Source organism: Hemitrygon akajei, chromosome 27, assembly GCF_048418815.1.
Source record: "Hemitrygon akajei chromosome 27, sHemAka1.3, whole genome shotgun sequence".
NCBI lineage: Eukaryota > Metazoa > Chordata > Chondrichthyes > Myliobatiformes > Dasyatidae > Hemitrygon > Hemitrygon akajei.
In genome coordinates, this window is record NC_133150.1 from 49,279,524 (window position 1) to 49,292,900 (window position 13,377).

At 45.8% G+C, this 13,377-nt stretch overlaps 1 protein-coding gene across 1 annotated transcript in view; it reads left to right on the forward strand.

Moving 5' to 3' along the window:
- The window catches only part of LOC140717071 (C4b-binding protein alpha chain-like), a 76,139-nt gene that overhangs the window by 51,473 nt on the left and 11,289 nt on the right, over positions 1-13,377 (forward strand). Inside the window, exons 12-13 of the mRNA XM_073030252.1 lie at positions 2,866-3,051; positions 5,083-5,179. Of these exons, the coding sequence (XP_072886353.1) occupies positions 2,866-3,051; positions 5,083-5,179 (283 nt within the window). The remainder of the gene's footprint in view (positions 1-2,865; positions 3,052-5,082; positions 5,180-13,377) is intronic.

Below are 13,377 nucleotides of genomic sequence, written 5' to 3' on the forward strand. Positions count from 1 at the left end.
TTCTAATTTCTTTATCTTCTCATGATAAGACAGCTCTCTCATCCCAGTTAGTGATTTAAATGATTCTAAACTAATTGTAAACACAAGAAATTTTGGTTTCTTCCCCCTTCTTTTCCAGTCCTGATGAAGGGTCTCGGCCCCGAATGTCAACTCCATACATGCTGCCTGACCTGCTGAGTTTCTCCTGCATTTTGTGCGTGTGTTATTCCAGACCAACTGTGTTGCTTATTTTGAAGCACGTTTAGAAGTGGCCCAGCATCATGAGTGATGCTGGGGGAGGGATGCCAGTGTTCAATTTTGCATCTTCATTGCTCTGTCCTCGGAATTGTGTGGTGTTAAAGATAAAGATTAGCTTTATTTGCCAGATGTAGATCAGAACATCGAAACATACCGTGAAATATGTCGTTTGCATCAACAACCAACAGAGTCCAAGGATTGTGTGTGGGCAGTTCGCAAGTATTGCCTTGCTTCTGGTGCCATCTGAGCATGCCCAAAACTTACTAACCCTTAAGACCATATGGTATAGGAGCAGAATCATACACTTCCCAACACTGGATTCCATCTGCCATTTCTTTGCCCATTCTCCTAATCTAGGTCCTTCTGTAGCCCCTCTACTTCCTCAAGCTACCTGCCCTTTCATCTATCTTCATATTGTATACAAACTTTGCAACAAAGCCATCAATTCCATCATCCAAATCATTGACATATAAAATAAAAAGTATCACTCCCAACACAGACCTCTGTGCAACACTACTAGTCACCAGCAGCCAACCAGAAAAAGCTCCCTTTATTCCCTCAGCCATTGATTTATCCATGGTAGAATCTTTCCTGTAAAACCTTGGGTTCGTAGCTTGTTAAGCAGCCTTGTGTGGCATCTTATAAATTGTAGACCACATCCTTACTACTGTTTGGGGATCTGTATACAACTCCCATCAGAGTCTTTTTTACCTTTGCATTTCTTAGTTCTATACAAATGATTCAACACCTTCTGAGCCTGTGTCATCTCTTTCTAATGATTTGATTTAATTTTTTTACCAACAGAGCAACACCACTTCCTCTGCCTTCCTGCCTGTCCTTTTGATACAATGTGTATCCTTGGACATTAAGCTCCCAGCTATAATCTTTCAGTGATGCCTACAACATCATGCGTGCCAATCTGCAACTGTGCTACAAGTTCATCTGCCTTATTCCGTAGACTGCATGTATTCAAATATAACACCTTCAGTCCTGTATTCACCCTTTTTGATTTTGTCCACCTTTTACCTTGTTGACTGCAATTTTGCCCTATCAACAGCCTCACCACACTACACTACACACTGCCTCTGTTTGCAAACCAGCTATCTCATCTTCAGTAATATCATCCATCTTTTCTACGATACTTCTTACATTGAAATATACGCTGCTCAGGACACTGGTTGTACCATGTGTAACCTTTTGATTCCTAACTGTATCGCCAACATCTGCCTCCACAACCACTCCACTAACTGTTCTGGCACTCTGGTTCCCATCGCCCTGCAACTCTAGTTTAACTCTCACTGTGCAGCATTGACAAACCTTCCTGCTATGACATTAGTCCCCCTCCAGTTCAGGTGCAAACTGTTTCATCTGTACAGGACCTACCTTCCCTGGAAGAGAGCCCAATGATACAAAAATCTTATGCCCTCCCTCCTACACCAGCTCCTTAGCCATGCATTAAACTGTAAAAAATCTTCCTAGTTCTGGCCTCACTAGCATGTGGCATGGGTAGCAATCCTGAGATCACAACTCTGGAGGTCCTTCCCTTTAACTTAGCACCTAACTCCCTGAACTCCCTGTGCAGAACCATGTCACTTATCTATGTCATTGATACCTACATGGACCAAGACTTCTGGCTGTTCACCCTCCCACTTAATGTTGAGGACTTGACCCGAGATATCCCGGACTCTGGCATCTGAGATGCAACATACCAACTGGGAATCTCATTCTTGCCAACAGAACCTCCTGTCTGTTCCCCTAACTAACAAATCCCCTATCACCACAAGGTGCCTTTTCTCCCCCCTTCCCTCTTCCTTTTTGAGTCAGAGAGGCAGACTCAGTGCTATAGACCTGACCACTGTGACTTTCCTCTGTTAGGTCAACCTCCCTAACAGTATCCAAAGTGATGTACCTGTTGTTGAGGGGGATGGCCACAGGGTACTATGCACTGGCGCCTTAACCCCTTTCCCCTTCCTGACTGTCACCTAGTTTTCTGTGTCCTGCAGTTTGGGTGTAATTACCTCTCTGTATGTCCTATCTATCACCCCTTCAGCCTCTCAAACTATCTGGAGTCCAGTTCCAGCTCCAATGCCCTAACGTGGTTTATTAGAAGCTGCATCGGGATGCACTTCTCGCAGTTGTAGTCGTCAAGGATACTGGAGGTCACTCTGCCTTCCCACGTCCTGCAAGAGGAACATTCCACTATCCTGCCTGGCATCTCTACTGTTCTAACTAAGCAGATATAAAGAAGGAAATGCAAAAAAAAAACTTAACCTGGAGCTTTTCTTTGCTTTCTCTGACTGAAGCCATGAAGAACTAAAGCCTCAAGATCAGCACTGTCTCTGTCCACTCAGACAACGGCTACTGCAAAGATGGCCACTGCGCTGGCCCCTGCCTGCCTTTAATTTGCCTTCCATACATCTTTAGAATGTGGGAGGAAACCAGAGCAACACACGCGATCACAGGGAGAATGTACAAACTCCTTACAGGCAGCGGGGTAGTTGAACCCTGATCTTACAGTGGCAGCTGTAAAGCATTATGCTACCATGCTGACCTGTAGCAGTTCTCAAAAGATAACATTTTCATCTGGACTTCTCTTCAGAGCATTAATGATGTTTCATTTATCCTCAGCTGTCAGATGCGCTCCTCTTCCACCAATTAACAATGGGATAGCTCCATCACCACCCAGGGGAGAGCAGTGGGAGTATGGAGCAGTCGCAGCATACTCCTGTGATGCAGGCTATTCATTACAAGGTGCAGTCAATCTCACTTGTAGAGAGAATGGAGAGTGGAAATGGGCTCCTCCAATGTGCATAGGTATGCCACTTAGTTTGGATGTTTGTTTTCTATAAACTGTTTTACAGTAATGACCATGCACTGTTCTCAGTAGTGATTCTGTGTGTCCTGCCTCTTTCCCTGGTGCATAAGAGTAACTCTAGAGCATAGATCACAGAACAGTTCAGCACAGAAAGGCCCTTTGGCCTGTGATGTACTGAACTGATTAAGCTAATGATACCCAGTTACACTGATTCCTTTTGTCTACACATGGTCCAGCTCCCTTCATTCCACATGGTAAGAGCCTCTTGAACGCCTCTGTCGTACTCGCCTCCACACTGCACCTTGACAGCACATTCCAGGCACCCATCACTCTCTGTGTAAATGTGTGCCCAGCACCTCTCCTGCCGGAATGAGACGTGAGAAGATTTACCTCCTTGGTTCTAGATAATGAAGTAAGGATTTTCCAAAAAAGAATAGGAATTGTGTTATTTGAATCAGGCTGAGTCAAATTTGAATCAAAGGGCAGGTAGGGTGATCAGAAAGGACAGCAAATACAGTACTCATGGTGTTGTATCTAAATGCGCATACTATAGGAAATAAGGTGGATGATCTTGTTGCAATATTACAGATTGCCAGGTATGATTATGCGGCCATCACTGAATGATGGCTGAAGAATAGTTGTACGTAGTTGGGAGCTGAATGTCCAAAGTTACATGTTATATCAGAGGATGGGAAAGTAGGCAGAGTGGGTAGTATGGCTCTACTGGTAAAGAATGGCATTAAATCAGTAGAAAAATGTGAAGAATCGGAAGATGTTGAATTCTTCTGGATTGAGTTAAGAAACTGCAAGGGTAAAAGGACATTGACAGTAGTTATATACAGGCCTCCCAACAGTGGCTGGGAGATGGACCACAGGTTGCAACAGGAAGTAGAAATGGTGAGTCAAAAGGGCAATGTTATGGTAGTCATGGGAAATTTTAACATGCAATTCAATTGTGAAAATCAGGTTGGTAATGGATCTCAGAAAGTGAGTTTATTGAATGCCTAAGAGATAGCTTTTTAGAGCAGTTTGTCATTGAGCCTACTAGGGGATCGGCTATACTGGATTGGGTGTTATGTAATGAACCGGAGGTGATTAGGGAGCTTAAGGTAAAAGAACCCTTAGGAACCAGTGATCGCAATATGATTGTGTTCAACTTGAAATTTGATAGGGAGAAAGTAATGTCTGATGTAGCAGTATTTCAGTGGAGTAAGGGAAATTACAGTGGTATGAGAGAAGAATTGGCCAAAGTAAATTGGAAGGAGCTACTGGCAGGGATGACAGCAGAGCAGCAATGGCATACATTTCTGGGAAAAATGAGGAAGGTGCAGGAAATGTCTATTCCAAAAATTAAGTACTCAAATGGTAAAATAGTACAACTGTGGCAGACAAAGGAAGTCCAAGCTATTGTAAGAGCAAAAGAAAGGGCATACAACAAAGCAAAAAATTAGTGGGAAGATAGAGGATTGGGAAGTTTTTAAAAACTTACAGAGAGCAACTAAAAAAAATCATTAGAAGGGAAAAGATTAAATATGAAAGCAAGCTAGAAAATAATAGCTAAGTATGGTGAAAGTTTTTTGAAGTATATTAAAGATAAAAGAGAAATGTGAGTGTTTATAGGACTGCTAGAAAATGAGGCAGTAGAAATAATAATCTGGTCCGGGTGACTTAGAAGTGTGTGTGTGTGTGTGTGTGTGTGTGTGTGAGAGAGAGAGAGAGTAAAGAGGACATGTCCTGGGTGATGGGGGTCCTTAATGATGGATACTACCAATTGAAGGTGTCCTCATTGGTGGGGAGGCTAGTATCCATGATGCAGATGGCTGTGCTTACAGCCTCCAAGCTTTCATTATTACTTATTGAAAAGAATTCAATGCACTTGTTACAAATTATCTCTTTAATTTCTCTAGATGGGAGATGAGATCAAATGTGGAAAATTCACAGCAAAACATTTCTGTCGATTGCATCAAAAAGCTGTTGGAGATCCTGGTGTTGTGCAATGCCTTTACTGTCCCTTTTCTGTCTCTGTGTAGCGAAGAACTGTGGATATCCAGGAGAGATAGTGAATGGATATTCTTTGGCAGCAAATACTACCTTTGGAAGTAGAGCCATTTTTTATTGTAAAAAAGGGTGAGTTTTTGGATAATGAAAATGAAAAAAGATGTAGATGCTAGAAATTAAAACAGAAAATGTTATAAACAGCAAGTCATACAGCATCTGTACAGAGAGAAGCAGTTATGTTTCAGGTCCAAAATTTAACAAAATAAAGCAGTGATCTTAAATTGAAGAGAAGATTGCAAAATGAATGAGTAAATATTGCAAGCTTGATTTCCAGCACACTTCCTGATCTTGCATCCTCTGCTCTTTCCTCTAACCCCATCCCTTTTCCTTACTCCAACTCCCGCTATTCTCTCTTACCTTCCCTGACCCTGAACAAGCATTCCTCAACAGAGGTCTCAACTCTGCTTTCATTCTTAATGAATGTAGAATTTGATGTGATATCAAACTCTTCTTCTACCACCACTGTGCCCATTCCTTTTGCCAGGAGCTTGTATTCTAGACTACAGATCTTTCTTATTATCTCCACATGTACCAATCCAGAATCAGAATCAAGTTTTATTTTGTGAAATTTGTTAACATAGCAGAGGCAGTACAATGCAATACATGATAATATAGAGAAAAAGAAATAAGAAAATGTCATGGTTCCGGTTGGCCATTCCCCTTTAACACTTCTTTCTCCCCGATTATGCTCCAATTTCAGTCAATTGCTGCTAGTTACCCAATTACCGTACATCTGGCTTTCACCAGAGACTGGAAATAAATACGATGGCGACTCTATCACAGGTTGCCAGTTCGTCGGTCAATTCTTGTGTGATACTTCGTTCCCTGTTCCGATTGGAACCGGTATTTCTAAGTTCCGCTCTAGTTTCTAGAGAGTCCCTGTGAATCCCGTCTCCTTGTCAAGATCCCTCTGGTTTCCTGCCCTACGTTTAGGTCTACGCTAGCCTCCCCAACTGAGTCGACGTGCCAGTGTCCTGAATTTGGGTTCTCCTCCGTTGCCCCCGTGTAACAGAACAAACTGGCCAGAATGAACCCAACGGACACGGACACAGTGCAACAGGCCCTCATTAGCCAGGGCTCCCTACTGGGCATACATGAGCAGCTACTCAGAGAAGTCATGAAAGATCTTCGTGCCCTATCCGAGGATGTAAAGAAGGTCAGTGAGCAGGTTGACCGGGTATCCGCTGCCCTTACTAAGTCCCTTCCAAGAACCCAGTCTGATCAAACCGCACAGCCTGGGATGGCTGCGCCACTTGGCTCGGCACCACAATCACCTCGAGAGCCTTACGTACCCGAACCAGAACCCTACACTGGGGACCTAGGGAAGTGCTGGGCTTTCTTACTGCAGTGCTCTCTGGTTTTTGAGCAACAGCCATGTACGTATAGCTCAGACAGATCAAAAATTGCGTACATCATGGAGCTGTTACGAGCGGATGCCTTATCATGGGCCACCGCGATCTGGGACAACAGGCCAGAGGTCTGCTCCTCCTTCTCCACCTTCGTCTCTGAAATGAGGAAGGTTTTTGAACAGCCCATTCGCGGGAAGGACGCAGCTAGGCACCTTCTGACGCTCTGTCAGGGCTTGCGAAGCGTAGCGAAATACTCTGTAGAGTTCCGAACATTAGCGGCCGACTCTGGGTGGACTGACGAAGCACTACAGGAAGCGTTTCGAAGGGGTCTCTCTGACAAGATAAAAGATGAATTAATGGCCAGGGATGATGCGAACAGCCTGGACACTTTGGTCTCTCTAGCCACCAGGGTAGATAATTGACTTCGAGAACGTCTGAGAGAAAAGACCAATCACCCCGCTCCTCAGGTCATCCTTCGACCCACCTTACCATCTTCGGCCAGCCTCTCTTCCCTGTCCGCTCCTGGGGTAGCCCCCGCTCCAACTGTTCTGGTGAATCAGACGACACTCCCTTCAGTTCCCCAAGCCCGGATGCAGATCCAATCTACTGTAACCGACAACCAACAGTGTCTGTCCTTGTCTACCTTGATAGACTCTGGAGCTGAGGGGAATCTGTTGGATGAAGACATAGCTGCCCAGGCCGGAATTCCTCGGCAGCCGTTGTCTACCCTTCTGGAAGCCCGGGCACTGGATGGAAGACTTCTGGCTCGAGTCACTCACCGTACTCCACCACTGTCTTTGATCCTCTCTGGGAATCATCGGGAGCAGGTACAATTTAACCTAATCTCCTCTCCTCAAGCCCTGATAGTACTTGGATACCCCTGGTTATGCCGCCATAATCCTTGCATTGATTGGTCTACCGGGAGGATAGCCAGATGGAGCCTGTTTTGCCACGCCACCTGTCTGCAGTCGGCCCTATCCCCTAGGGAGGATACAGCGACCTCGCCTGTCTTTGAAACCCTCAACTTGTCCAGAGTTCCCACAGAATACCATGACCTGGGACAGATATTCAGCAAGCAACGTGCTCTTTCCCTGCCTCCACACCGCCCGTATGACTGCGCTATCGACCTTCTCCCTGGGGCCTCATTACCTACCAGTCACCTGTATAACTTGTCCTGGCCTGAGAAAGAAGCCATGGAGAAATATATTAGTGAGTCTCTCGCGGCGGCCATTATTAGACCCTCATCCTCCCCGGTGGGTGCTGGATTCTTCTTTGTGGGGAAGAAGGATGGCTCTCTCAGTCCCTGCATTGATTACCGAGGCCTAAATCATATCACCATTAAGAACAAGTACCCACTGCCTCTTATAATTTTTGTGTTCAAGCCACTTCATGGAGCCACCATCTTCTCGAAGTTGGACCTCCGAAACGCCTACCATTTGGTCCGGATAAGGGAGGGGGACGAGTGGAAGACGGCTTTCAATACCCCGTTAGGCCACTTCGAGTACTTAGTCATGCCTTTCGGCCTCACCAATGCTCCCGCAGTTTTTCAAGCCTTGATTAACGATGTACTAAGTGACTTCATTAACCACTTTGTGTTTGTCTACCTGGATGACATCCTGATCTTTTCCAGCAGTCCCCAGCAACACGTGCACCATGTCCGTCAAGTCCTGCAGAGGCTGGGGGAGAATAAATTATTCATAAAGGCAGAGAAATGTGAATTCCACGTCCCCTCGGTCAGCTTCCTAGGTTATCATCGAGAGTGGACAGGTGAGAGCTGATCCCGAGAAGATCTGGGCTGTGGCGGAGTGGCCCAAACCCACGGACCGCAAGCAACTCCAACGGTTCCTGAGGTTTGCGAACTTCTATCGCCGGTTCTTCAGAAACTACAGTCAGGTGGCGGCACCCCTTACCCGACTTACCTCACTTGCCACACCTTTCCTTTGGAACTCCGAGGCGGACTCAGCATTCGCTGAACTGAAGAGGCATTTCATGTCTGACCCCATTCTGATTCAACCGGACCCCTCCTGTCAGTTCATTGTGGAGGTTACGCCTCTGACTCCGGGGGTGGGAGTGGTACTGTCCCAACGTTTGGGCCCGGATCAGAAACTACATCCCTGTGCCTTCTTCTCTCGCCGACTGTCTTCCGCTGAACGAAACTACAACGTGAGGAACCGGGAGCTACTAGCAGTCAAACTGGCGTTGGAAGAGTGGATGCATTGGTTGGAGGGGGCGGAACACCCGTTCATCGTCTGGACAGACCATAACAACCTTGAATATATCCGGACCGCCAAATGCCTGAATTCCTGCCAGGCCTGTTGGGCATTATTTTTGGCCGGTTCAGGTTCTCTCTCACCTATCGTCCGGGGTCCAAGAACAGGGAGCCCGATGCCCTCTCCCGCCAATACGTTTCCGAGGAGGATCTTCCCAACCCCGAGACCATTCTTCCACCATCCTGAGTAGTGGCTGCCCTCACCTGGGAGATCGAGTCCAAAGTAAAAGAGGCCCAAAGGATGCAACCCGACCCAGGCACCGGACCTCCCAATCACCTTTTTGTACCCGATGCTGTTCGATCACAGGTCCTACATTGGGGGCACACTTCTTGCTTCACCTGCCACCCTGGAGTTGATTGGACCCTGACCTTCCTGAAGAGGCATTTCTGGTGGCCCTCCATGGACGCTGACACCCGTTCCTATGTTTCCGCATGTTCCGTCTGCGCCCGTGGAAAAACCTCCCATTGGCCACCTGCGGGATTACTCCGTCCCCTACCTGTACCTGGGTGTCCCTGGTCCCACATCACTTTAGATTTCATCACCGGTCTACCCTCTTCACGTGGAAACACTGCCGTGCATTTTGTGGCCCTCTCTAAACTACCTTCCGCGCAGGAGACCGCAGATCTTCTCGTCCGCCATGTCTTCCGCCTCCACGGAATCCCCATGGATATTGTCTCCGATCGAGGTCCCCAGTTCGTCTCACAGGTATGGAAGGCCTTCTGTCAAGCCTTAGGTGCAACGGTCAGCCTGTCGTCCGGCTTCCACCCCCAGACGAACGGGCAGACAGAACGGGTCAACCAAGACCTGGAGGCAACGTTACATTGCGTAACGGCAAACCACCAATCAACCTGGAGCGACCATTTCCCGTGGGTTGAGTACGCCCACAACTTCCTGGTGAGCTCTGCCATTGGGAGGTCCCCGTTCGAGTACTCCCTTGGATACCAACTACTGCTGTTCCCCGCACAGGTAGCAGAGATCGCGGTACCGTTGGTTTGGGACCATGTTGATCGGTGCCGGAAGATTTGGGAGGAGACTCGCACGGCCCTACTCAAATCAACAAATCGAAATAAGAAAATGGCCGACCAACACCGGACTCCAGCGCCGGAGTACCAACCAGGGCAGATGGTGTGGCTTTCCTCCAGGGACATCCCGCTCAAATGCGAACACAGGAAACTTGCCCCCCACTTCCTGGGACCATTCAAGGTTGATAGGATTATCAATCCCACAGCGGTCCGCCTCACGCTGCCAAAGTTCATGCGTATTCACCCAGCCTTCCATGCGTCTCAGTTGAAACCAGTCTCCGTCAGCCCTTTGTGTCCCCCAGCTGAGGCTCCTCCCCCTGCCCAGCTCATCGACAACCATCCAGCATACACCGTCCAATGACTGCCAGATGTGCGCCGTCGGGGCAGGGTCCTCCAATACCTGGTGGACTGGGAGGGGTACAGTCCTGAAGAGCGTTCCTGGCTCCTTTATCCTAGACTCTTCCCTCATCCAGGACTTCCATCGGGACCATCCAGACAGGCCTGGAGGAATGCCGGGAGGCTCCTTTTTTGGGGGGGGGGGTACTGTCATGGTTCTGGTTGGCCGTTCCCCTTTAACACTCTTTCTCCCCAATTATGCCCCAATTTCAGTCAATTGCTGCTAGTTACCCAATTACCGTACATCTGGCTTTCATCAGAGACTGGGAATTAAATACGATGGTGACTCTATCACAGGTTGCCAGTTCGTTGGTCAATTCAATTCTCATGTGATACTTCATTCCCTGTTCTGAATGGAACCGGTAGTTCTAAGTTCCGCTCTAGTTTCTACAGAGTCCCTGTGAATCCCGTCTCCTTGTCAAGGTCCCTCTGGTTTCCTGCTCTTCGTTCAGGTCTACGCCAGCCTCCCCAACTGAGTCAACGTGCCTGTGTCCTGCATTTTGGTTCTCCTCCGTCGCCCCCGTGTAGCAGAAAATCAATTACTGTAAATATATATATATTAAATAGTGCAAAAATAGAAATAATAAAAAAGTAATGAGGTAGTGTTCCTTGGTTCACTTAGGAATTGGATGGCAAAGGGGAAGAAGCCGTTCCTGAATTGCTGAGTGGGTGCCTTCATGTTTCTGTTCCTCCTTCCTGATGATAACAATGAAAAGAAGGCATGTTCTGGATGATGGGGTCCTTAATAATGGACGAGGCCTTTCTGAGGCATCATTCCTTGGAGATGTCTTGGATACTAAGAAATCTAGTACCCAAGATGGAGCTGACTAATCTTACAACTTTCCGTAACTTCTTTCAATCCTTTGGAGTAGCCCCCCTCAATACCAGACAGTGATGCAACTTGACAGATGCTCTGCATGGTACATCTATAGAAGTTTTCAAATGTTTTAGATGACAAACCAAATTTCCTCAAACTCTTAAAGAGTTGCCACTGCCTTGCCTTATTTATAGCTGCATTGATATATTGGGACCAGGTTAGCTCCTCAGAGAGCTTGATACCCAGGAACTTGAGATTGCTCACTCTGTCCTCTTACCATCTCTAGATTTATTCTCACTTCCGAAGGAACTTTGACTATTTAAGTTTTTCTCTACTCCCGTCACCCATTTGTCATGTCCTTGATGACCCTTGGCTGCCAGTGACTAGTGGTGTTCCGCAGGGGTCAGTGTTGGGGCCGCTTCTTTTCACATTATATGTCAGTGATTTGGATGATGCAATTGATGGTTTTGTGACCAAGTTTGTGGAGAATTTCAAGATAGGTGGAGGGGCAGGTAATGTTGAGGAATCAGGGAGTCTGCAGAAGTCATTTGTGCTAAAATTGATTTTTTTCTTGTAAAAAGATGTGTTAACTTTGTTTATTTTATATTTTGTGAGTGCTATTTATTTGATGCATGTGCTGCTGTTGCACAACTAAGCCTTTCATTGCATTTGTTTCATACACATATATGACAATAAGCTCAACTTTGAGTTTGGTTGCCCTAAGATACTCCTACAGTGACATCCTGGGGCTGTGATTATTGACCTTCAGTAACCATGAACCAAAGGTATGTCTCCACCACTGGAATTCTTTCTTTTTGAAGTCATCATCTTCAGTTTTGCGGAGATACAAAAACCTGAAAGCACACACCACTAGGCTCATGGACAGCTTCTTTCCTGCTGTAAAAAGGCTATTGAACGGTCTGATAAGGTGATAGAGTGGGCTCTTGACCTCACAAGATCTTGGCTGTGATCTTGCATCTTATTGTTTCCTGCATTGCATGATTATTACACTTTATTCTACATTTAACTTGTTTTATGTGGTTCTACCTCAGTGCACTGTGTATTGATTTGAACTTAGGAAAGTATGCAAGACAAGTTTTTCACTTTACCTTGGTAGAAGTGATAATAATAAAACCAGTTTACCAGGGCTTCTTGATGTCATACTTGTTGCTTTGAGTTGCCTGACAGTAGTAGAACATAGAACATAGAATAGTACAGCACATTACAGGCCCTTTGGCCCACAATGTTGTGCCGACCCTCAAACCCTGCCTCCCATATAACCCCCACCTTAAATTCCTCCATATACCTGTCTAGTAGTCTCTTAAACTTCACTAGTGTATCTGCCTCCACCACTGACTCGGGCAGTGCATTCCACGCATCAACCACTCTCTGAGTGAAAAACCTTCCTCTAATATCCCCCTTAAACTTCCCTTCCCTTACCTTAAAACCATGTCCTCTTGTACTGAGCAGTGGTGCCCTGGGGATGAGGCGCTGGCTGTCCACTCTGTCTATTCCTCTTAATATCTTGTACACCTCTATTATTGTACACCTTCTTATTATTAAATAAGAAGCACTTAATTAACCATCATCATCATCATTATGTGCTGTGTCATATGACGTAGGTGATCATGGTGACCATGATTGTTCTTGGCAAATTTTTCTACAGAAGTGGGTTGCCATTGCCTTCTTTAGACCCCAGCCATTATCAATACTCTTCAGAGATTGTCGGCCTGGTGTCAGCACTGGACAACAATTCTTTTCAAAAGTGTTGCTTCCTCAGAATTTGTTTTTGTTTATGAAAGACTGCTTGAAGATGAACACAAATATAATTTCAGAATACTTATCATGTAGGAATTTGGAGAAACAACAAATTAACTTTTATTGAATATAATGGTTTAATTGCATAATGGTGCTGATGCTTTGCAATAGTTCAAGTAAGTTAAAAATATTCTTTTAATAATTTTCATTTGTACTCAGTGTCTGAGGCTTCTCACTTAAGTGTCCAACAATAATTCGCCAGCATTGATGGATTCCAGTTGCCCTGGTATCTTTTCTCCATGAAAATGTCCTGGTGAAACCTTTCACCATGCTCATCACTAACAGCACCAAGATTTGCAGGGAAAAAGTCTAAATGGGAAAGCAGAAAATGAATCTTTAGTGACATGTTGCATTTCGTGGTTTTATATGCTTGAAGCATGCTTTCAACCAGCTGCATGTAGTTGCCGAGAAAAATTTCAACAACTTCCTTGAATGCCTTCCATGTGATTTTCTCTGGTCGCTCTAGAAATTCTTCAAATTGCCTGTCATTGATGACTTGTTTGATTTGTGGACCAACAAAAATGCTTTCCATAATCTTGGCATCAGTTATTCTGGGAAGCATCTGTTTCAAATATCAAAATCCTTCATAGAAATT